General features: G+C 44.9%; 1 protein-coding gene across 1 annotated transcript in view; it reads right to left on the bottom strand.

Annotated features, from left to right (window-relative positions):
* DNAH2 (dynein axonemal heavy chain 2) overlaps positions 1-22,366 on the bottom strand; it is a 104,336-nt gene extending 81,970 nt beyond the window's left edge. The window contains exons 1-9 of the mRNA XM_060395415.1: positions 22,319-22,366; positions 20,553-20,723; positions 15,490-15,551; positions 11,999-12,169; positions 4,198-4,426; positions 3,537-3,647; positions 3,124-3,362; positions 1,189-1,380; positions 383-540 (exon numbers count right to left, since the gene is read on the bottom strand). Coding sequence (XP_060251398.1) covers positions 383-540; positions 1,189-1,380; positions 3,124-3,362; positions 3,537-3,647; positions 4,198-4,426; positions 11,999-12,169; positions 15,490-15,551; positions 20,553-20,709 — 1,319 coding nt within the window. The 5' untranslated portion in view covers positions 20,710-20,723; positions 22,319-22,366. The remainder of the gene's footprint in view (positions 1-382; positions 541-1,188; positions 1,381-3,123; positions 3,363-3,536; positions 3,648-4,197; positions 4,427-11,998; positions 12,170-15,489; positions 15,552-20,552; positions 20,724-22,318) is intronic.
* Between the last annotated feature and the right edge of the window lie 1,448 nt (positions 22,367-23,814).

Raw genomic sequence — 23,814 nt, 5'->3', positions numbered from 1 at the left:
GCTCTTGCGACCACATGGACTGTAGCCCTCTAGGCTCCTCTGTCCATGGGATTTCCCAGGCCAGAATACTGGAGTGGGTTGCCATTTCCTCCTCCAGAAGAGAAAGTTTACACACAATTAAACTTTAGACTTTAGAGCCAAGGAAGGAGGAAAAGACCAGGAGGGATTCCTGGGTTGAGGGAGGGGAGGTTACTTAGAGTTCGGAGGACCCAGGACTGAGAGCTAGAATATCTGCATCCAAAGAGAAAACTCAGACCATGTAAAAACTCTAGAAAAAAAAAAAATTTAGTCCACAGGCTTAAAGTACAAGCAGAAGGGCTCGAAATCTCCCCGCTCCAGGAGTGACAAGCGGTAACACACAGGATGTCCAGGTAAGTCGTACTGGGTATGTGTCTGCACAGCCCGAAGGTAGTGGTCCTTCCAGGAGTGACAGCAAGAGATGCAGCCTTGTAGGTCCTCCTTGCTAGAGATGACGTAGCCCTCAAAGATGCGGTCCAGGGAGATGGCATGGCAGCACAGGCGAATGATCTCATTGCTCATCTGCGGGAGGAGTCCCGACAATCTCAGTTCGCAGCCTTAGTTGCACTGACCCTCTCTTGGAGCCCCTGAGACCATGCCTCTTGATACCCATGGCTCCTTTCATCCCTGGTCCTCCACTGCTCGCCTGGTAGCACCTCTGGGTTCCACCTTATTTGCCCGCCTCATTTCCAGCCAGTGCTCAGCTCAGTGCCCTTTCCCCACTCTTTGCCCCTCCCCCAATGAAATATGCCGGGTTCTGCTCCTCAAAAGCCAGTGTTCCTTCCTATATCTGCCTCTCGCTCACTGCAAGGTCCATCTTCGGCAATGAGAAAGAGCAGGTCTTTCCTTCCTGTACAACTCAGCCTGGGAGTCAGTCCTTCCTGGCCCCCTCCCTGTGCTCCATCAACACCTCTTCACAAAGACCCCCTCTTCCCATCTGGGCTTCATCCATCTGGAAGCAAAGTGTCCAGTCCAGGTCCCAACTCTGAGCCTCACTAAAGCAGATGATGCAGGCAAAGGGCCTGTGGTCTCTGTCCGACCTGAACGGCATTGCTCACTACCTTTTCACCATAGATCTGCCCAGTGAATTCCACCTTCTCCAGAAATCTGCGTGCTACCAACATGGCCACCCCCTCACCACCCTCTGTCCCACCCTCTGCAGACACACACCTTCCGGAAGAGGGAGGTCAGTCTCTCCCGAGTATTGTAGTGGGGAGAGTTGACCCAGATGATACGGATGAGGCTGATGAGCCTCGGGAGTTTACTAGAGATGTCCTTTGGCCGCATGAATGCCAGTTCCTGGTAAGGCTCCTTCAGGATCGACAAGAAAGTCAGGTTTGACTGTGCTTGACGAGAGCCATCCTGGTAGTAAAGAGAAATCAGGAGAAGACTTAGCTCCTGGAAAGCACAGGTTCAAAGCGAGTGCTTCTGGTCCTTCTCGAATTCCAACCGATCTGCCTTTCCCAGGAAGTGTTCCCAGTTAACGCTACATAGACCTCATCACCCCAGGTCTCTGCAACCCTTTGGGACCAGAGTGTGTGCATGCCTGCTTTTCCTCACTGACTAGTTTCTAACTCAGGTTACGTGTCAATTCCTCTAGCTTTTCCCCTTGAACTAAGAACTCTGCACCAAGGAGACGCTCAAGAGCTGTTGATCAACTGACCGGACATCACTTGCATTCATCCCACCTTATGGCTCCCACCATAGCCCCCTTTCACTACCTTGTTCTCAAAGAGAATTTTAGACTTCTCCCTCTAACTATAGCTCAATCCCCTTAAAGTGTGTTGGTGCATGCATAATCGTGTCCAATTCCATGCAACTCCATGGACTGTAACCCACAGATTCCTCTTTCCATGGAATTTTTCAGGCAAGAATACTGGAGTGGGTTGCCATTTCCTACCCCCAGGGGATGGTCCCCGACCCAGGGGTCGAACCCATATTTCTGGCAGCTCCTGCATTGGCTGGTGAATTCTTTATCACTAGCGCCACCTGGGAAGCCCCAAACTCCCTTCAGTTCAGTTCAGTCACTCAGTCATGTCCGACTCTTTGCAACCCCATGGACTGCAGCACACCAGGCCTCCATGAATATCAGTTTCAAATTCCTGCTAGGAAGAGATGGCTTCTCTCTCTGTATTTTACAGATATCTCTGATCTCTGTGTGTCACAACACTAACATAATCAGCTTGTCATATTATATAAAATTTAATTTTTTAAAAAATTTTGTTCTGACTATGCTGGATCTGTGTTGCTGCGCAGGCTTTTCTCTAAATTAGGCAAGCAGGGGCTACTCTCTAGTTGCGGCACACTGGTTCTCATCGCAGCGACTTTTGTTGTGGAGGACAGGCTCTAGGGTTTGGAGGCTTCAGGAGTTGCGGCTCCCAGGCTCTAGAGCACAGGCTCAACAGTTGTGATACAAGAAGTTAGTTGCTCCATGGCATGTAGGATCTTACTGGATCAGGGATCGAACTCACGTCTCCTGTATTGGCAAATGGATTCTTTATCGCTGAGCCACCAAGTGAAGTGAAAGTCACTCAGTCGTGTTCAACTCTTTGCGACCCCATGGACTATACAGTCCATGGAATTCTCCAGGCCAGAATACTGGAGTGGGTAGCCTTTTCCTTCTACAAGGGAGCTGCCCAACCCAGGGATCACACCCAGTTCTCCCACATTGCAGGCAGACTCTTTACCAGCTGAGCCATAAGGGAAGCCCCTAAGCCACCAAAGAAGCCCTCAAATATAAATTTTTAAAGTGTTTCTTTTGCAGCTCTCTTTGCTGAACTGGATGGGTTCGACTTTGACCCCAGGCCACACAGTCATCTCTCTTGTGTTAGCCTTCCTTCTCAGCTGGATTGTGGGGGTTGGGCTTCTAGAGGGCACTCAACGTAGTTCATTTATTAAGTAACTAGATGTCTCCCTAGTTAAACTATAAGCTCCTTGAGGCCTTGTGTTCTACTTTTATACTATCCCACAAGCCCAAGTGCAAGCACTGGGTGCTTCTATCTCTGCGTTTGATGAATATGTTGACTCTCTCTTCTTAGAGCCTTACATTATCCCCACCACTGGGCACTTTCTGCCAAGTCTGCATCCTTCGATCCACTCACAAACCTGGATCTGCTGGGCCAGCTTCATGAAGGGAGCCAGATAGGATGACTTGGCTAGACGCAGGATGGACTCGATGTGCTTCACTCCCGGCTTCACCAGCTGTTTGCTGATGCCAGACAGGTCCATGCATCGGTTGCGCCAAAACTCAATCTCCTCCAAAGGACCTAAGTTTTCTCCTGTCTCCACCGACTCCTGGGCACTGAGCACCTCCTTTATCTGCCGTGTCCAGTGGATCATGGAGGCTGCCGGGGAGAGGACAAAACCTCTTGCATTTCCTTGCAGCGCTCCCCACTTTCATCCTTCCCTCCACCCCCAGCAGAGCCCTCCTAACCCACCTCCTGTCCCAGCCTCTGGGCTGCCCCTCCCTACTCCTCCCCCTCAGAAGCCCCGACACAGGAGCAACGCCAGCCACTCACTCTCTAGTCGCTGCACCAGCTCTTTGTCTTTAACCACCACCTCAGGCTTCATGTTCATGGCCTCTGTGGGGATGTAGAGGACGGTGTGCCCCTCCAGCTTGTACCGAGTGTCTGAGGAAATGAAAGAACCAGGAGAGTTCACAGAGGTTGATGGGTTTATGCCACCCTAGTTCCTATCATGGCTGATGATCCGGGGCCCAGGAGCTATGTGCATCTCAGGAGAGCAGGCAGGAAAAACTAGGACTCATGCTTTTTTGACATCAGGAAAATGGCAGAAAGCAAGAGGGAAAACCTCGTTGAGATGTCATAAGAGACTGTCATAAAATGAGGTCTGAGAGCAATACAATGGCCTCAACACTCTCTTTCAGGACACATGCACTCCCCTGCCACCCCCACACTACCTCCAGCTTCCCTAACCCCACATGTACTCTTGGAAATTTCCAACTCTGAGCAAGTCTGGGCAACTGTTGGACCACAGAAAACTGTATCCAGATTAGAAGGCACACTGCGGACCCTGTGTCATTCATTCAGCAAACACATTCCAAGCACCTACTCTGTGCCAAACAACGCAGGTACTCAGGATCAATCTCTCACCTGCCTCACTTGCTCAACTATTGGTGGGGACTGGGGAGACAGCAGACACCCCAGCCATTCCGCTCACCTGTCAGGCAGGCCAAGAACCTGTGCAGGTGAGAAGCAAAATGATTTCGAATGCTCTCGGGCCAGGTTGTGTTTTTAAAGATCTGAGGGGCAAAGACGCCACTGAGCAGCCGAAGCAGGGCTGGGATGTAGGCACCCCGCACTGTCCCAAACTGCACCGTCTCCTCAAAGTTCTCTGGAGTGATGGGGACCGGGGCTTGGCGAATGAAGTAGACAATCTGGTTCTGGGTCTGCATTGAAGACAGTAGAGCAGAGTTCAGGGTCCATGCTATGCTATGGTCCATAGCAGCCATGCTACCCAAGGGAATCTGAAGCTTCAGTCATGAAACCCTGGTCGCATCCCCTTAGCATATCCTGATCCTTCTCCAAATATAAGAAACACGAGATGTTTCCTGTTCTTGTCAGGGACACAACAGTTTCTGTATCCAGAGGGTTGTGGAGGAAATACAGAGAGCACTCCTTGAGGGTAAAGACTGTGTATTCTCTCTAGAACCTAGCAGTGACTGGGACATACTAGATGCTCCATAAATGACAGATGGATGGCTAAATGGAATGAAAAGGATATAGGAAAAGCAGAAAGGAGATGGACTTCCAGGGAAGTCCCTCCCCTAATTTTTCATTTATCCTGCAGTTTTGTTTATGCTGAGTTTTTATTGTTGTTTACATTCAAAAATGTATAGCTTTCATGTTGTTAAAACTTCTTAGTTTCTGACTTCTACATGGTTAGAAAAGTCATTCCTACTCTAAGAACAATTTCACTGTTTTTTTCTTTAGTGCTTTTGTAACTACTCTTTATAATTTATTTAACTTTAAAAACTGAAAATAAAGTACAAAGAAGAAATTCATAATCATTCATCTTCCCATTACCCAGAATTAAATTTTGACATTTTGTATTTATTTTTAAAAGATTAACAACTATTATTTTTGTTAAAATTATGTTAATTATAAATATCTGAAACAATGCAGAAAAGTACACAGATAAAAATTTAAATGTCGTTAAAATTCCACCATGTAGACACTAATCATTATCATTAGAGAAAATATTATTCTAGACATTTCTTGTAGATATATATACAGAAAAATAAAAAATTATTTCAAAATAAGATCATGCTATTTTTAATTAAAAGTATTGAATTAAATGGAATAAAAAGACATTGATAAATTGTTGAGCTCCAAATAAATGTTTCTTTAGGTGTAAGAGAGATTTCTTCCTAAAAGACCCCTTTCTAAGGTTATAAGAAAGATTATGAAAAATATTAAGAGGTTAGTTTTCTCCAGGATTCCCTGGTGGTCCAGTGGTTAGAACTTAGCCCTGCCATTGCTGTTGGCCCAGGTTCAACCCCTGGTCAGGCAACTAAGGTCTCGCAAGCCAAGTAGCTAAAAAACAAAGGTTAGTTTTCTCATTACCTTTCCATTTTAACTTCAACTGACTCACCGCTTTGAAAGGTAGGAACATGGGCATGCAGCCTCATACTTTCTCTCATTTTCTTATCACTTCCCAATTTTTGTTATACTATTATTTGGACATCCTTTCATCTAGATCCACTAATTGTTAACATTTTGCCATATGTGTGCATGACTGCACTCTCTTCTCTCTCCATCTCTGTCTCTCATCCTCTATCGCTCTGCTGAGCCATTTCAGAGCTAGTAGCAGACGTTATAAAACTACACCCTTACATACTTCAGCATATGGCTCCTAAAAGTGAGGATATTCGCCAACACTCCCCAAACTAATTATCACACTCAGAAAATCGAACTTCATTTAATACTTTACATAATACACCGTTCACATTCAAATTTTCCCAGTGGTCCAAATAATGTCATTTACAGCTGCTTTCTTCCCACCCAGGATCCCATTCAGATCACACAAGGTTTCTTTCTTTCATGACAGTGATATTTCTAATACTCTGGGCCAGCTGATTTTCAAAATGTCCCTTAATTTTAATTTATCGGATTGTTTCCTCATTACAAGTTAAATATTCTTGGCAGGAATACCACATAGGTGATGTTTCCAAAGAATTAATTTCCCTGAATGTAAGCAGCTTAACTAAGACATGTGTTGACATTAAACATCATGTAACAAATTTTTGTGGAATAAAGTATGTCCTTTCAGTTCCCCCATTCAGTTCCTTCAGCAGTTCAGGGAAATTCTCTGTAATCTATTTTAAAATCTATATTTTGTTTAGTTAGCTGGCTCCCTATGTTAGATTACCTGTGTCTGTCTTTCACATCTATCAACTTCTAATTGTATTGTCATTGGTTTTTTATTTTCCCTACACTGTAATTATCTCAAGCCTCTGTTCTATGTCCATTCATATTTTCAGCAATAGTTATTCAGTCCCTTGCTGTTTCTAACCTACTAGTTTTAACATGTAAACATGCTGCTTTATTTATTTCAAAAATCTGCATTAAAAAAAAAATCTGCATTCACTCTTTTATTTCATTCTCACATTTTATTGTTTTGCTCAGCTTTTTAAAAAATTAAATTCTTATTAAGCCGTATTAAAACATGATACTGGTGTGAAAAACTGCCTTCTGTTCAGTTACATTTTCCTCATGTGCATGCTTTGTTCTGCTGTCTTTCTCCCCTGATGTAGTATGCTTGTAGTTGCCCTGCAATTCCTTTTCACTTGCCTCATGCTTGCTCCGCACTCTGAATTCATTCCTCCTGCTTTCAAGTACTGTGGGTGACTTCCTGACGTCCCACTGTGAAAGCCCACTTTGATTTCCCCCTTGAAGTTAAAGTGAAATGACTGGGTATTTTACGTTCCATTCACTTTTCTCTAGATTAAAATAATAGCGTGAGGGGATGAGTAGGTAGTTAAGACCAATTTAAAACAGTGTAAAATCTTTGTTAAAATGCATAGGCTCTTTCTCTCTTTTCAGATTTTGTTAAATACTCTGAGGTTCACTCCATTTCACTGCTGGTGGTGGTGAGGAGGGGTGTCCACTATTTCTGCAGGGAGAACGGTTTCCTTAAATCAGTGCATAGACCTTTCATTGGTGCCCACTTTCAAAGTTTATTAGATCAGATTTTGCTTCTTTCCTAGTTTGTTTACTCTTGGGTGCTTGTTTTTGTTTGTTTGTTTTTCTGGCTTTACTTTTTGCTATTGTTCCAAGTATTCAAAAGAAATAACTTCTTAAGGAAGTTTTTCAACTGTCCATCTTGACCTAGAATACAATTAAATCCGTGATCTATGTAGAATTTATTTCCTTTGGGCTGTGCTGGGTCTTCACTGCTGCGAGGGTTTTTCTCTACTTGTGGCGAGCAGGGGCCTCTCTCTAGTTGCGGTGCAGTGGCTTCTCACTGCTCTGACTTATCTTACTGTGCAGCACAGGCTCAGTAGTTGTGGCACCTTGGCTTAGTTGCTCCTTGGCATGTGGGATCTTCCTGGACCAGGGATCAAACTGTGTCTACTGCATTAGCAGGCAGATTCTTTACCACTGAGCCACTGGGGAAGCCCTAGAATATATGCTGGCATGGGAAAAAGGCTTTTTTCAGCTTTGTCAAACCATAATTGACAAATTAAAATTGTGTTTAAGGTGTACACATTGCTGTTTTGTGGCTTCCTGGTGGCTCAGCTGGTAAAGAATCTGCTTGCAATGTGGGAGACCTGGGTTCGATCCCTGGGTTAGGAAGATCCCCTGGAGGAGGGCATGGCAACCCACTCCAGTATTCTTGCCTGGAGAATCCCCATAGACAGAGGAGCCTGGTGGGCTACAGTCCATGGGGTTGCAAAGAGTCGGACATGACTGAGCCACTTTCATTTTCCTTGCTGTTTTGATATAAATGTGCATTGTGAAATGATCACTGCAATCAAGCTAATTAACATATCTATTATTCCATATGGTTACCATTCTCCTTTCTTTTTGTAATGAGAACACTTAAGATCTACCCTTTAGCAAATTATACAGTAATATTAACTACAGTTACCACACTGTATATTAGATCTCCAGAACTTATTAACCTTGCATAAATGAAATTCTGTATCATTTCCCCCCAGTCTTACTGAAATATAATTGACCCATAACATTGTATTAGTTTAAGGTAAACAATGTAATGCTTTGATATGTATATCTATTGCAAAAATGATTACCGCAATAAGTCCCAGCTAACATTTATCAGCTTACATAGTTACAATTTTTTTCTTATCAGAACTTTAAAAATCTATTCCCTTAGCAACTTTCAAATATATAATCCACTATTGTTAATTAGAATCACCATGCTATACTGTACATCACATCCCCAGAACTTATAACTGGAAGTTTGTACCTTCTGGCCAACTTCACCCATTTTCTGTACTCCCTCACCCCCAACTCTGGTAACCACCAATCAGTCCTCTTTTTCCCTCCTCTGGTTCTCAATCTGTGCCGTTCTTTGTTCCTATGAGGTGTTGGTTTTTATTTCCCAAATTTCACATATAAGTGTGATCATACAGTATTTGTCTTTCTCTGTATTATTGCACTAAGCATAATACCCTCCAAGGCCACCTGAAAGTGAAAGTGAAGTCACTCAGTCATGTCTGACTCTTTGCAACCCCATGGACTGTAGCCTACCAGGCTCCCCTGTCCATGGGATTTTCCAGGCAATAGTACTGGAGTGGATTGCCATTTCCTTCTCCGGGGGATCTTCCTGACCCTGGGATTGAACCCGGGTCTCCCGCATTGTAGACAGATGCTTTACCATCTGAGCCACCAGGGAACTCCAAGGCCACCTATGTTGTTGCAAATGGCAAGATATTTTTTCTTTCTCATTGCTGAATGATATTCCATTGTGTGTGTATGTATGGTATGTGTGTGTGTATATATATATACATATATACATTTTCTTTATCCACTTATCCAATGATGGACACTCAAGCTGATTCCATATCTTAGCTATTATAAATAGTACTATAATGTACATGGGGGTGCCAATATTTCTTTGAGAGTGATTTCATTTCCTCTGGATACATACTCAGAAGTGGAATTGCTAGATCATATGGTAGTTCAATGTTTTGTTTTTTTTTTTAGGAACCTCCATACTGTTTTCCACAACTGCACCAATTTACATTCCCAGTACACAAGGGTTCCCTTCTCTCCACACCTTCATCAATATTTGTTATCTCTCGTCTTTTTGACGACAGCCATTCTAACAGGCATGAGGTGATACCTCATTGTGGTTTTGATTTGAATTTCTCTGATTAGTGACACTGAGCACCTTTTCAGGTACCTGTTGGCCATTTGTACATCTTCTTTGGAAAAATGTCTTTTCAATTCTTCTGCAGATTTTTAAATCAGATTGTTTGTTTCTCGCTATTAAATTGTATGAGTTCTTTATGTATATTTTGGACATGTATTCATATCTTATCAGATACAGGATTTGCAAATATTTTCTCCCATTCATAGTCTGCCTTTTCATTTTGTTGATGATTTTCCTTTGCTGTGTAAGAAGCTTTTAGTTAGATATAGTCCCACTTGTTTATTTTTGCTTTTGTTGCCTTTATTGTAGTAACAGAAAATTTGTACCCTTTGATCAACAGCTCCCTATTTCCCTCTTGCCCAAGCTATCTACATTTTTAAAATGGAAAACCTTTGTTTTCCATGTTTCCCAATTCTATTCATGGAATAATCCATCTTTCCCCACAGATTTTAAATGCTACTTTTGTAGAAAATGCTTGCCTGTATGTTTCATTTATTTCTGCTTCTTTGCTGTTGCTTATATAATACATATTCCTGCCCTGGTCTATTTTCAGTTCACTTCAGTCGCTCAGTCGTGTCCGACTCTTTGCAGCTCCATGAACCACAGCATGCCAGGCCTGCCTATCCATCACCAACTGCCAGAGTCTACCCAAACCCATGTCCATTTAGTCAGTGATGGCATCCAACCATCTCATCCTCTTTCGTCCCCTTCTCCTCCTGCCCCCAATCCTTCCCAGCATCAGGGTCTTTTTTCTGATGAGTCAGCTCTTTGCATCAGGTGGCCAAAGTGTTGGAGTTTCAGCTTCAACGTCAGTCCTTCCAGTGAACACCCAGGACTGATCTTTAGGATTGACTGGTTGGATCTCCTTGCAGTCCAAGGGACTCTCAAGAGTCTTCTCCAACACCACAGTTTAAAAGCATCAGTTCTTCAGTGCTCAGCTTTCTTTATAGTCCAGCTCTCACATCCATACATGACTACTAGAAAAACCATAGGCTTGACTAGACGGACCTTTGTTTTGATTACTTATTTATTATTTTTGGCTGCACTAGGTCTTCATTGCTATACCCAGGCTTTCTCTAGTTGCAGTGAGTGGAGGATACTCTCCAGTTGCTCCGCGTTCGGGCTTCTTATTGCAGTGGCTTCTCTCATTGCAGATCACAGGCTCTAGGGTGCTCCCACTTCAGTAGTTGTAGTACATGGGCTCAGCAGTTACAGCTCACGGGCTCAGAATTTGCAGTTCCCAGGCTCTAGAACATGGGCTCAGTAGTTGTGACACACAGGCTTAGTTGCCCTAGGTATGTAGCATCTTCACAGACCAAGGATTGAATCCATGTCCCCTGCATTGGCAGGCAGATTCTTAACCAGTGGACAACCAGGCCAGTCCCAATTACTGTAATTTAATAAAAGATTTTCATTCACAGGTCTCCTTCATCACTTTCCTTCTTCATCATTTTATTTTTTTGCTATTTTATTTTTCAGGATATACTTTTAAAAATCCTTTACACTAGCAATCTAGGGACTGGGTACTTCAATTGGAGTTGTAATAAAATGGTACATTTATTTGGATGGAATGATCTTCATAATATTAAGATTCCCACTCAGAAACAGGATAGGGCTCATCATTTATTAAATTTTCTTTTGTGGCCTGCAAAAAAGTTGTTTTCCTTCATATACATCCTAAGTTTTGGGCATATTTTTGTTACTTTTCTGAATGAAATTTTTTTGTGTGATGCATTATAGCCAATTATTGCCAATATACAGGAAAAAGAGATAGCCTGTTTTGGGCTTTGCTTAATAAGGAAGCTTTACAAATTGCGTCATTGTGCAGGACCATGCTACTCTTCATTATCATTTCAATTTTTGTATGTGGACCAATAAAAGCCAAGCAATAGCCTTTTTCTTTTCCAAAATTTTATTTCCCCAAATTTCAAACATACAGAAACACTAAAAGAATTTTACAATAATAACCTGTACACCCACCACCCATATTCTACCACTAACTTTACTATACATCTGTCTTTTAACTGTTTTCCTACCTGTGGTTTACCTTACACTACTGTATCCTCCCCACTGTTGAATTAGTTACCTATCTAACCCATGAAAGCCTTTAATAGTTCCCTCTGGAATAAAGCCAAATTCTTTAGCATAACATTCAAGGCCCTTCAGAGGCAGACACCAACCCACCTTTTTAGTATCATTTCCCCAACTCCTCGTATCTTTGCACATAAAATGTTCTTTACCTGGATGCTCTTACTCAGCCTCAGTGAAATCCTACTTACCCTTCATCCCTGACTCAAGTATTTCCTCCATCACCAGGCCTTGCCAGCATTCCAGGGGCTACATTAGTTGCTCCCATAAGACTGTTATAAAGTTTCGTCCAGGCATCATAATATATTGTAAATATTTTTTATATGTCTGTCTTCCCCACTAGACCAAGAGATCATCAAAAGCAAAACCCTGCCTCATTTCTCTCTGTATTCTGCTGCCAAGCAGGGTGCCCAACACACTGTGAGGCTCAACAGACCTTGGGCATGAGAGATTAGATACAGATGACTGGGGTCTGCGGAACCCTCAGCCCCATGGGGAGAACACCTTGGGGTCTGGATGGTGGAGTACGCACCTGCACAGGCATTCCCAGGTCTAGCTTCAGCCCCATACAAGGGTCGATGAAGATGGTGAGGATGGGTTCTGAAGGGTCCTGGGCAAAGTGTTCCAGAACAGCGCTGTGCTCCTCTGTCCACGTGGCGTCCGCCAGTCCTGTCAGTACAGCTCGGGACAGGAAGAGGGGCTTCTGCAGAATGAGAGCAGGGGGCCAGAGCAGGCACAGCTGTCAGTGTAGGTCACTTCTCCCTTCCACTGCCATGTGTGGGAGTCATGGGGAGTGAGAGGAGGCAGGTAGGTTCGGAAGAAAAAGCTGAGGACCAACTGACTGATAGGTTTCAAGCTTTTGAAGAAACAAGACAATAAGATCCTCTTCCCTCTATGAGTAAAAATAGAATGGATCATAGAGGAAGACTAAGGGATAGTATCTTTCTGAGATATTTCATTTATGCCTGTGGTTGTAAAAATGTCTTATCAAGCAACCTTCAACCTCACAATAAAACTAAATTAAGGGAACATGTAGGATGTTAGCCTCAGTTAAGCAATTAGGGGCCAGAGGATTACAAGCTGGAAAAAGAATAAAGGTAGAAGAGCAATTTTTCCATGATGTGGCCTCCACAGACTACTGGAATACATTTACTACACTGGGCAAAAGTTAACTGGTCCAGCAGTAAGAAAAAAAGAAAAAGGGAGGGGAAAAGACAAAACTGGAAAACAACAAAGGACAAATCAATTGGATGGAAAATAGATCATAATTAGTGGCTAGAAAAAACATAGCATTATTTAGAACAGTATTAAATACATTAAGAAAGCTAGAGGATATGAAGACCTAGCTCAGGGAACTGGAGAAGTCACCCTGTCCTCCCCATACTTCTAGAAGATGAGAAGAAATCCCTTTTGCTTATAGTTTCCAGGTCAAGAAAATTTAACCACTGATCCAAAATCTTTCATATATAAAGACATACATAAAAGAACTTTCCTGATGGTCCAGTGACTAAGACTCTGTGATCTCAATGCAGCGGGCCAGATTTCAATCCCTAGTCAGGGAACTAGGCCCCACATGGCACAACTAAAGATTCCAAGTGCCACAACTAAGACCTGGCACAGCCAAATAAATAAATATATTTTTAAAAAATTTACAATAGCTAGGACATGGAAGCAACCTAGATGTCCTTTGGCAGATGAATGGATAAGAAAGCTATGGTACATATACACAATGGAATATTACTCAGCTATTAAAAGGAATGTATTTTAATCAGTTCTAATGAGGTGGATGAACCTGGAGCCTATTATACAGAGTGAAGTAAATCAGAAAGAAAAACACCGATATAGTATATTGACACATATATCTGGAATCTAGAAAGATGGTAACGATGACCCTTATGCAAGACAGCAAAAGAGACACAGATATAAAGAACAGACTTTTGGATTCTGGAGGAGAAGACGAGGGCGGGATGATTTGAGAGAATAGCATTGAAACATGTATATTACCATATGTGAAACAGATCACCAGTCCAAGTTTGATGCATGAAACAGGGCACTCAGAGCTGGTGCACTGGGACAACCCTGAGGGATGGGATGGGGAGGGAGATGGGAGGGGGGTTCAGGATGTCGGACACACATACACTCATGGCTGATTCATGTCAATATATGGAAAAAAACCACTACAATATTGTAAAGTAATTACCCTCCAACTAAAATTAATTAATTTTTTAAAAAGACATGTATGAAGACCCAGTGAGAAGAACACTAAGGATATGAACAAACATTTCATGCTATTAAAAAAAGAGAGAGAGAGGAAATGAAAATGTGGAAAAATATTCAATTTCACTTGAAATTAAAGAAATAAAAATAAACACAGCAGAAGTATATCATGTATTGCCTATAATTATTAAAAAAGAAAAAAACAAACCTGCTAAACTGCTAATACCCAGGCTTGGAAAGGGTTTGTTGCTAGTATGAGGGCAAAAACTGCATTTTGTTTGAACAATTGTTTGGCATTATGTATTAAAGGTGTTACAAATATTCTTTACTCTTTGATTCAGGAACTCCATATCCAGGAATCTAATTTTAGGAAATACTAAGTATTACAAAATATGTTAGTTTTATTTATAAAATTCATCACAGTACTATGAAAGCAAAAGAAAATCATAAATGGAAAAATGTCCAAGAGTAAGGATTTAACTACGGTACATATACCTTATCAAGCACTGTGTGAACATTTAAAATGGTGCTTACAGGGAATTCCCTGGCAATACAGTGGTTAGGGGGCTTCCCAGGTAGCATTAGTGGTAAAGAACCCACCTGCCAACGTGGGCTTGATCCTTGGGTGGGGAAGATCCTCTGGAGGAGGACAGGGTAACCTAATCCAGTATTCTTGCCTGGAGAATACCATGGACAAAGGAGCTTGGCACGTTACAGTGCATAGGGTCACAAAGAGTCGGACAGGACTGAAGTGACATAGCACACACGCCAGTGGTTAGGACTCCGCGTTTTCACTTCCCCAGGACCAGGTTCAATCTCAGGTTGAGAACTAAGATCCCATAAACCTCGAGGCACAGCCCCCAAAAAGAGGCGTCTTGTGATTTATGCATTTCTGATAAAAAATAACAGCATCCCAAATTTTTTTTAAGGTTCTTTTTTAAGGAGCTTAGTTCCCCTTACATTGGAAGCGCAGAGTCTTAACCACTGTAATTCCAGGGAAATCCCCTGTATATTTTTTTTTAAGAATGTAATAACATGAAGAATGATAAAATGTTTTGTGAAAAAGCCTAATTTAAAAAGTATAATGTGTAGTATAGTTAAGATTGTTAGAAAACAAAATAACTCTCAAATCTACAGAAAGAAAGGACATATACTCAATTATTAACATTGAATGTGTTTAGTCATAAATTTCATTTTCCCTTTCTTTGTTTTACTTTTCTGTCCCTTCCAGTTTTTTCTTTAATGAGTAGTTGTTACTTTGCTCTCCCTTTCTAGAAAGTTCAAGGTCACTATTCTTCTAACCCAGGTTAGAAGGTGTCCCCAAGCTCTGATGCAGCTTGAAAATAAAGGTGTAGGGGTCATGGAGTGTCAATTTCTGAAAGTATTTCAAGTGGCTTCTGTAAACTTTTCAGCCAAAGGAGAGCGCCAAAGGACAGGAAGAAAGAGGGTGTCTTAGAAATTAGGACAGTGTCCGCCAGCTTGTTCAACTTGTCCAGATGTTCACCCATTCGACAGATAAAGCTTGCCACATTTTGACCCAAGATGGAGAGCCGAGGAAGGGCCTGCTAAGAGTCCTGTTCCCTCCTGAAAGCTCTCTTCTTCTGGAGGAATAGGGGGCACGGATAACTCTGCCCTTTACTCAGTGTACTGGATTTGCAGTGAGCAGGCTACCAGTTTCTGCTGGTAGAAAGAAAAGGTATCAAGCGACAGACTGAAGAGAATTCCTCAAACACCATTCTGCAACTGATCCTTTGATTCACCAATTGCTGATGAGGAATACTTGTTTCAACAACAACGCAAACTTACCACATCTACCTCACGCTCCTCTAATTCTTCTTTCTGTATTTCAGGTTGCTCCAATACTGGCTCTGGGAAGAAAATTCAAAAATGAAAGCATTCCTTTAAAAATTAAATATAGAGTCACCATCAGTCAGTTCAGTTCAGTTCAGTCGCTCAGTAGTATCCGACTCTTTGCGACCATATGATCCAGTAATTCTAGGTATACCCAACAGAACTGGAAGCAGGGACTCAAACAGATATTTGTATGCCCATGTTCACAGCCATTCACAATGCCGGAGAAGGCAATGGCACCCCACTCCAGTACTCTTCCCTGGAAAATCCATGGACAGAGGAGTCTGGTAGGCTGCAGCCCATGGGTCGCTAAGAGTCAGGCAAGACTGAGCGACTTCACTTTCACTTTTCACTTTCATGCATTGGAGAAGGAAATGGCAACCCACTCCAGTGTTCTTGCCTGGAAAATCCCAGGGGCGGGGGAGCCTGGTGGGCTGACGTCTATGGGGTCGCACAGAGTCGGACACGAATGAAGCGACTTAGCAGCAGCAGCAGCAGAAGCAGCATGTTCACAGCACTGCTATTCACAACAGCCAAAAAGCAGAAACAACCCAAGTGTCCACCAAAGATGAATGGATAAACAAATTGCAGTGGAATATTAATCAGCCATGAAAAAGAATGAGAGTCTGCTACAATATGACAACGTGGATGAAAATGTAACATTAAGTGAAAGAAGCCAGTCACAAAAGACAGTATATTGTATGATTCCACTTATATAAAATGTCCACAACAGGCAAATTCAAAGACACAGAAAGTACCAGGTTAATGGTTACCAGGATCTGGGAGGAAAGGGGAATGGGGAGTGACTGTTAAGAGGCTAAGCTCTCATGAAACATAGAAGTAAAGATATAGTGGCCATCAGATGCCAGTTTCTCAAGGTACCTGAAGCGGCTTTTGGTGAAGGAGTTAAAATGCTCTAAAATTAGGGACTTCCCTGGTGGTCCACTGGTTAAAACTCCCAATACAGGGGGCCCCCATTGGATCCCTAGTTGGGGAAATAGATCCCATGTGCTATAACTAGAGTTCACACGCAGTAACCAAAGACCTCTAATGCTGAAACTAAGACTTGATGCAGACAAATAAATAATTTTTTTAATGTTCTAAAATTAGATAGTGGAGATGGTTGCATAGGCTGGTGAATACAGCAAAAATCACTGAATTATATACTTTAAAAGTATGAATTTTAAAAAAATATTGATTGATTGATTGATACATGTATTTAGTCTGCATTAGGTCTTAGTTGTGGCGCTTGCCTGGCAGCATATGGGATCTTAGCTCTCCAACCAGGGATCAAACCCATGTCCCCCGCATTGGAAGGTGGTCTCTTAACTACTGGACCACCAGCGAAGTCCCAAACACATGAACTTTATAGTAAGTGGATTATATCTTAATTTTCTTTAAAAAAAAAAAGCTGGCAGGGGTGCAGAGGGAGGCACGGGAATGAAGGCAGTCAGTATTAAGGTTATTCTAGCCACTCAGCTTCTGGCCTGCCATTCCTCCCCTAGCCTCTTCCCACATTGAGAAGCTGAGACCCTCAGAAATTGGCCCCTCTCCAAGCACCCCCACCCCGACTCTGGATGCCATAAAAGTCAAGGGGGTGTTTCTCTCCCTCATGATCTGTTGTTCGCACAGAAGACTGGGGCAGAACAGGTGGGTTTCCCATCTCCTGTGGGCTGAAAGGAGGAAGGAACAGATGAGATGGAACCACAAGACCTTGGGGAACAGGACACTCAGAGAACAGGACACTCAGACTTCCAGAAAGAAAACCTAAGAGGGGAGTAAAGCAAAGAAATTGAGGAAGGAAATCATGAGGAAGATGGAACAGCTGACTCTAGGAGCTCAGGAGTGAGAGGGATGTGTAGTCGAGACAGCCAAGGCCCTTCGAGAAAGCCAAGCGCGTCCAAGGTTGCAGACAGGAACGAGGCAGAGAGAGCGAGACTTAGACCATCTCAAGAGTAAATAGGTTTCGTCTTCTATAGTACGATTTATATAAAATCTAAACCATGCAATATGATACTAACATGTGATGGTCATAGATACATGCAGTAAAAATTTAAAAAAAACAAGCTTGAGAATGACAAACATCAACTCAGGATAGCAGTGACCTTTGGAGAAGGAGAGAAGGGCTTGAGGGGCAGGGGGACAGAGGGATTCATTTGTTGCTATCATGATTAATTTAGACATTGGGTAATGGATACATGGATGTTCATTATCTTTCTCTCTACACTTTTTCCTCTTTGCCTGAAATACAGGTCTACAATCCCTTGTCCAAAACTCTTCGGTTCAGTTCAGTTTAGTCGCTCAGTTGTGTCCAACTCTTTGCGACCCCATGAATCACAGCATGCCAGGCCTCCCTGTCTATCACCAACTCCCGGAGTTCACTCAAACTCACGTTCATCGAGTCGGTAATGCCATCCAGCCATCTCATCCAAAACTCTCAGGATCACATATATCTCAGCATTTAGACTTGTAATATAGTATGGTGTGTGAGACCCCCACCCACCTCCCAGGGGCTCTAGAGCAGCACTCCACTTTTCATGTTAGTATTCCTGCAGTAAAACATAGGAAAATTTATACTAAGTGGCTTAAATAGACTATAAATACCTCAAGTCAGTTTAGGTTATATTTTACCACCAAATAAGTTTGGATGCCAAACTCTGAGGGGAAAAAAACAAAACAAAACTTTTAGTTCTCATGGCTTTTTAAAATTACAGATATGAGATTATGAACCTGTACTCCTTCTTTTCTTAGTGGGAATGGCTATCAATTAGAACTTCAAATGGGTGTCTGCCCTTTAAGCCGCCATCCTTCACCCAGAAGTGTTTAGGCCTGGTCTTAGTCTGTTCCAGGCTACTATAACAAAATATCAGTTTGTTGTCACTGTTCAGTCACTAAGTCATGTCCAACTCTTTGGGACCCCAGGGACTGTAGCCCAAGAGGTACCTCTGTCCTCCTCTATCTCTGGGAATTTGCTCAAATTCATGTCCACTGAGTCGGTGACGCTATCTAACCATCTCATCCTCTGTCACCCCTTTTTCCTTTTGCCTTCAATCTTTCCCAGCATCAGGGTCTCTTCCAGTGAGTCAGCTCTTCGCATCAGGTAGCCAAAGTATTGGAGCTTCAGCTTCAGCATCAATCCTTCCAATGAATATTCAGGGTTGGTTTCCTTTTAGGATTGTCTGGTTTACAGTCTCCTTACAGTCCAAGGGACTCAAGAGCCTTTTCCAGCACCACAATTTAAAATCATCAATTCTTCCACACTCAGCCTTCTTTATGGCCCAACTCTCACATCCGTACATAACTACTGGAAAAACCATAGCTTTGACTATATGAACCTTTGTCAAAGTGATGTCTTCACTTTTTAATACACTGTCTAGGTTTGTCATAGCTTTTCTTCCAAGGAGCATCTTTTAATTTCATGGCTGCAGTCACTTTCTGCAGTGATTTTGGAGTGCAAGAAAACGAAGTTTGTCACTGCTTCCCCATTCCCCCCCCCCCCTTACTTCTAAGCAGCAGACATTTATTTCTCAAAGCTCTGGAGGCTGAGGTCCGAGTTCAGGGTGCCAGCAAGGCTGGCACCTCTGAGGTGTGAGGGCCCTCTTCTGGGTCGCAGACCTCTCTATGTATCCTCACACGGTGGAAGTGAACACGGATTCTCTCCAGGTCGCTTCTTATAAGGCATGAATCCCACTCGTGACAGTTCCCTCATGATTTAAGCACCACCCAAAGGCCCCACCTAGTAAGACCATCATATTGAGCATTAAAATTATAATATATGAATTTGGGCAGGGAGATACACAAACATTCAGACCATAGTAGGCCCCCTCTGGCTCCAGTAGGACAAGCTTCAACCTCCCAACTCCAAAGACTACAGGAATTAATATTCATTTCAGGGCTTCCTTGGAGACCCAAGTCTTCTCTGAACCTCTATCAAGTGTCAGCTAGAAAGCTGACATCAAACAATTAAAAGGCTTAGAGCTAAAGAGATCCTTGGTGTTTGGGGTTAATGCTTTCATTTAGAAGTTCTTCCATTCCCACCCCAGAGGATTCTCCAAATTGAACCTCACTGCCTTCCTTCTTTCCTCCTGCTGCTTCTGGTACCCAGCTTCTAGAAGCCAGTCCCGCTTTAAACAGCTTTTAAGAACTCAAAAGAAAAAAAAAAAAAAACTGTACGCTTCTAATGTCTAGATCCCAGGGCAAGGCTCTTTGTACCCTGGACCTTTCTCCCATGCCCAGGCCTAATCTCTCACCTTTTACTGTTAAAAGGAGATTCTATTTCTTTCCATCTTGACAGGCTGGTAAGAGTATGGGAAACCCCAGGTAGAAGGGCAGGGCTATCCGTAGCTGAGTCATAGCTACACTGGCCAGCCCTCTAAGGGACCGCCCAGCGACAGCACCTTTCAACCCTAATGGCCTCAGCTCACCCACCATGGAGGAATCCCCCCCAAATCAAAGCCACAAGAGGCAGACTCTTTAAACTCTTTTCTTCCTCAATCTAGATGTCAGGCTTCTTTTCCTGTGGCCTTGAACCGGAACACCCTTAGTCTACCAAGACCCTGCCAAACTGAGGGCGGAGACACAACAACCTTAAACAGATGGGAGAAAGATTCAGTCGGGCTTAGGATTCAAAGGATGGCAAAGCAGGCTGAGTCTCCATGGTGATGGGCTTAATGAGAGGAAACCACTATTTGTTTTGCCACCCAGGGTGAGAAAGGAAGAGATCAAACCCTCTTCACTGGTGTAGGAGCAACCAGGAACACTTGAAATAAGAAGGAAAAGGCTAGGATAGAAGATTTGTTGGTGAGCTCTGGGTGCACTGGGGAGAAATTTTAAGACTGAAAGAACAAGTATAAGGCTGGCCAGGAGGGAAAACCCCAAACAAGGGAATTAGCAGTGGCCTGAAATTCAACTAAACTCCCTTCTTCTTACCCAGAAGAAACAGAACCTGCTCCACGACCCTAAAACTCTCTTCAAATACAAACATTCTGCCTCCATGTCTCTCTCCAGCAGGTACCAACCAGGGTTCTCCTTGATGGTCTCGGGCTCCGCCTGGACCTCGCTGCTGGCCGGCAAGGTGATCTCCTCGACCTGTGCATCCAGAGTAGACTGGGGAGCTCGCCGGCGGGCGCTTCCCCGGCTAGTCACTTTCCGCTTTTTGTCAGCTTTGCTGGACATTGTGTAGGCAAAACCTGCAGATACACGGACACTGGGGGTCCACAACCAGCTCTACCCCCAAACCTCAGTCCTTTCCCTGGGATACCCCACTTTCTTCAGGGCCTTGGGTTAAAAATCAAAATCAGTCCCTGAAGACATTAGGAATAAATGGAAGCTAAAGATGAAGGCACAGGGAATTCCCTGGCATCCCAGTGGTTAGGACTCTGCATATCCACTGCAGGAGGCATGGGTTCCATCCCTAGTTGGGGAACTAAGATCCCGCCTGCCCCGAGGCATGGCCAAGAAATAAAAATAATAAAAATGATGGTATGGCAGACACCCACTAATGAGGATATAGGAACCCCTATCTCTGCCCAGAGGTGTGAGAACATAGATAATTAAGAAAAGATCTACCAGTTGAGGTGTGGCTGCACACACCCTCAATCACTCAGGGCCATGGTGAGTGAGCAAGGGCCCAGGGAAGCGAACACTGTCCTCAGGTTCCTTTTTTCCACACTCTCACTCACTGTGTCAAGTCACTAACCAACCAAGATGATTTTCCAATGTATCTCCTTTCCTCCCAAGTTCCCCACTGGAAGGAGGGGGGAAAATGTCCCTCCTACCCACACTAAAATCTGTGACCTCCTTAAACAAGGAAAAATCAGTAATTGCAATGTGTCTCTTTAGCTTTCCATTCCTGAGTGGTAGGAACCCTGTTCTGAGTGTACTGAAAGGTCTCTTAGCCTAGCTGGCTGTGTTTCTCTGTGCTGACCAATTAATGAAGACTAATATCATTCAATTTCAGATGCCTTGAAAACAGACTGGAAAAATGAAGGACAAAAGTCATCCAACACTGAACTTGGAATTGTGTCTGGGGGAGGAAGAAACGGGGTGATAAGAAGTCCCCAGGAATGTCTCTCTCAGAAGAGTGGGATGGTGGGAAGCAGGCCATCTCTGGCGGGCACCCAGGGCAATGTCTGACGGCTGGGTAGTCCCCCTTCACTCAGCTCCAGTCTGACAGACACCTGTGGCTTTTCTTCCTCCTCCCCACAGGCTGCCACAGGCATTGATCGTTATGAGTCTCAGACTTGAAGGATCTGTACTTTGCTCCAAGGAAAATCGTTCTATTAGGCCAACACATCAACAGAACCAACTACAGCGGTGCGGCTTCTGCCACCGGTCTCCAGAGAAGCGTCAGGCTGTGCTTCCCTGCCAGCGGCGGAAGCTTAGGAACATTCCGCCGGCCAGGCTGGGAGCCCCCTCCCCTAGGGGCTCACCCCCGGATCCCACACCGTGGCCCAAGGAGGCGCTTTCTACCAGACTCGCTCTATTTCTCAGGAAATAAGGCAAGGGGCCGGCCCCCTCCTCCAACCACCAGTGGCTACCAGTGGGCAAACCTCCCCTCAAAGGCGCTTCCTCCCACAACTGTCACAACTGTCCCCGCTTCCTCATCTCAACTCCAGTTGGCCCTTCTTCTGCTCCGCCAACTGCCCCTTCCTCTCCCCTCCCCCCAACTGCCCCTTCTTCCCCGTCCCCCCACAACTCCCCCTCGCACCCCCTCCCCACTGCCCCTTCTCCGCATAGCTTCGCACTCTTCCTCTCCCCGCTTCCCGCTGCCCCCAACACACACCTCACGATGCCGACCCTCTCCTCCCTAGACCGACCGACCGGTCACTCTAGCTAAGAAGTTGCCCCGCGTGACTTTCTCGGGCCAGCGCCTGCACGCGTCGCCTCGGCAACCCTGGGCGTGGGGCGGCGGGGGAGTGGCGGGGGCGCGAGCCTGCGGAGCCAGCCTCCTCTGCGCAGACGCAGAGAAACCCCGGTCCGCGGCTAACGGCCCGGCTTCGTCCGCGTCACCCAGGCGGGGACCCAGGGCAAGAAGGGTGGGAGGCAAGGGAAAGCCGCTAAATCTGGCAAGCTGGAGGGGCGTAGGGGGCCTGGTCTGGGAACGGGCTGGACGGACTGGAGCTGGAAACAACCCTTGGAAACAACTGAAAAGGCTGGGGGAACCCCAAGCTCCCGACCCCGCGCCCGGGTCTGCGGGCTCCATCCCGGGCGAGTCCAGCAGATGGCGCCCGAGGTCCCGCCTGCGAGATTCACACGCGCTCTAGAAGGAGCTCCAGGATTTCGAGGCAGCCGTGGCTGCAGCTGAGTCCGGGGGAAAAACCGGGGCTGGAGCACCCCTGCCCTCCCGCTAGATCCCCCTTCTTAGTTCGGACTGGGGTCTAGGATCGCCGGGCAGCGCGGGGCGGGGGAGGGAAGGAAGAACGGAACTGGAATTTTTGGAATCTGAGGATTGACTTTAGAAAGCGTCGCTCGTTTTGGGGGAGACAGGAGGCGGGGACTCTCTGGGGAAGGTGACCGGGCCGGGGAGGGGCTCGGCTCTCCATAAGAACAAAGGCTGAGTCCTGGGGAAGCTGGAGGAGAGGACTGTGAGAGGAGGGGCAGACCGCGGCCGATGCTAGGGGGCGCTGCAGGCCTGGACTGCCGGAAGAGGCGCCTGGAAGACTGAGCTGTACCTGGGGCGGTAGAAGCTTTAGGGAGGGCTGGGAGATGCAGGGAGGAAGCGAGTCAGGGGGATGGGAGGGCACCCTCCCTGCTTCCATCAATAGTGCCTAATTAAGACAAAGCCAGCAGCGAGCCCACTGATTACATTTCCATGAGGAGCTAAATTGATGACAATTTCTTTGCTGGATGAGGAGCGAAGCTGGCACCTCAGTTCCCCTTTTTCCTGGTTGATGTTCACACCTGACAGGTCTCATTATGCCAGTATTCTGGCAGGCGAGGAGTGGCAGTCCCTGGTACTCCTGAAGGGCCTGTGGATTAATCCACACCCGGACCCAGCTCTGACCTTACCATTCTACCTACCCCATTTTTATTTCCAGAATTGACAACCCCTACCCTTGGCATCCCCCGCCATTATCTTCAAAGTGGGTGTCTGGGCTCCCGCTCAGCCCACACTCATGTTGCTGAGGGCAGGGACTGAAGAAGAGGGGGGGTCCTGCCACACCCCACAACCAGCTGCACAGCAAGCAGGGCTACCCTGCTAACCAGTTAGGCAGTGGGTGGCAGAGAGGTGACGTGATTGGTCAGATCCCCCAGAGAGAAGTCCCAAAGGAGTGACGA

Source organism: Ovis aries, chromosome 11 (assembly GCF_016772045.2).
Source record: "Ovis aries strain OAR_USU_Benz2616 breed Rambouillet chromosome 11, ARS-UI_Ramb_v3.0, whole genome shotgun sequence".
Lineage (NCBI taxonomy): Eukaryota > Metazoa > Chordata > Mammalia > Artiodactyla > Bovidae > Ovis > Ovis aries.
The sequence above is the reverse complement of the archived record's forward strand: the minus strand, read 5'-3'. Positions and strand labels throughout refer to the sequence as shown.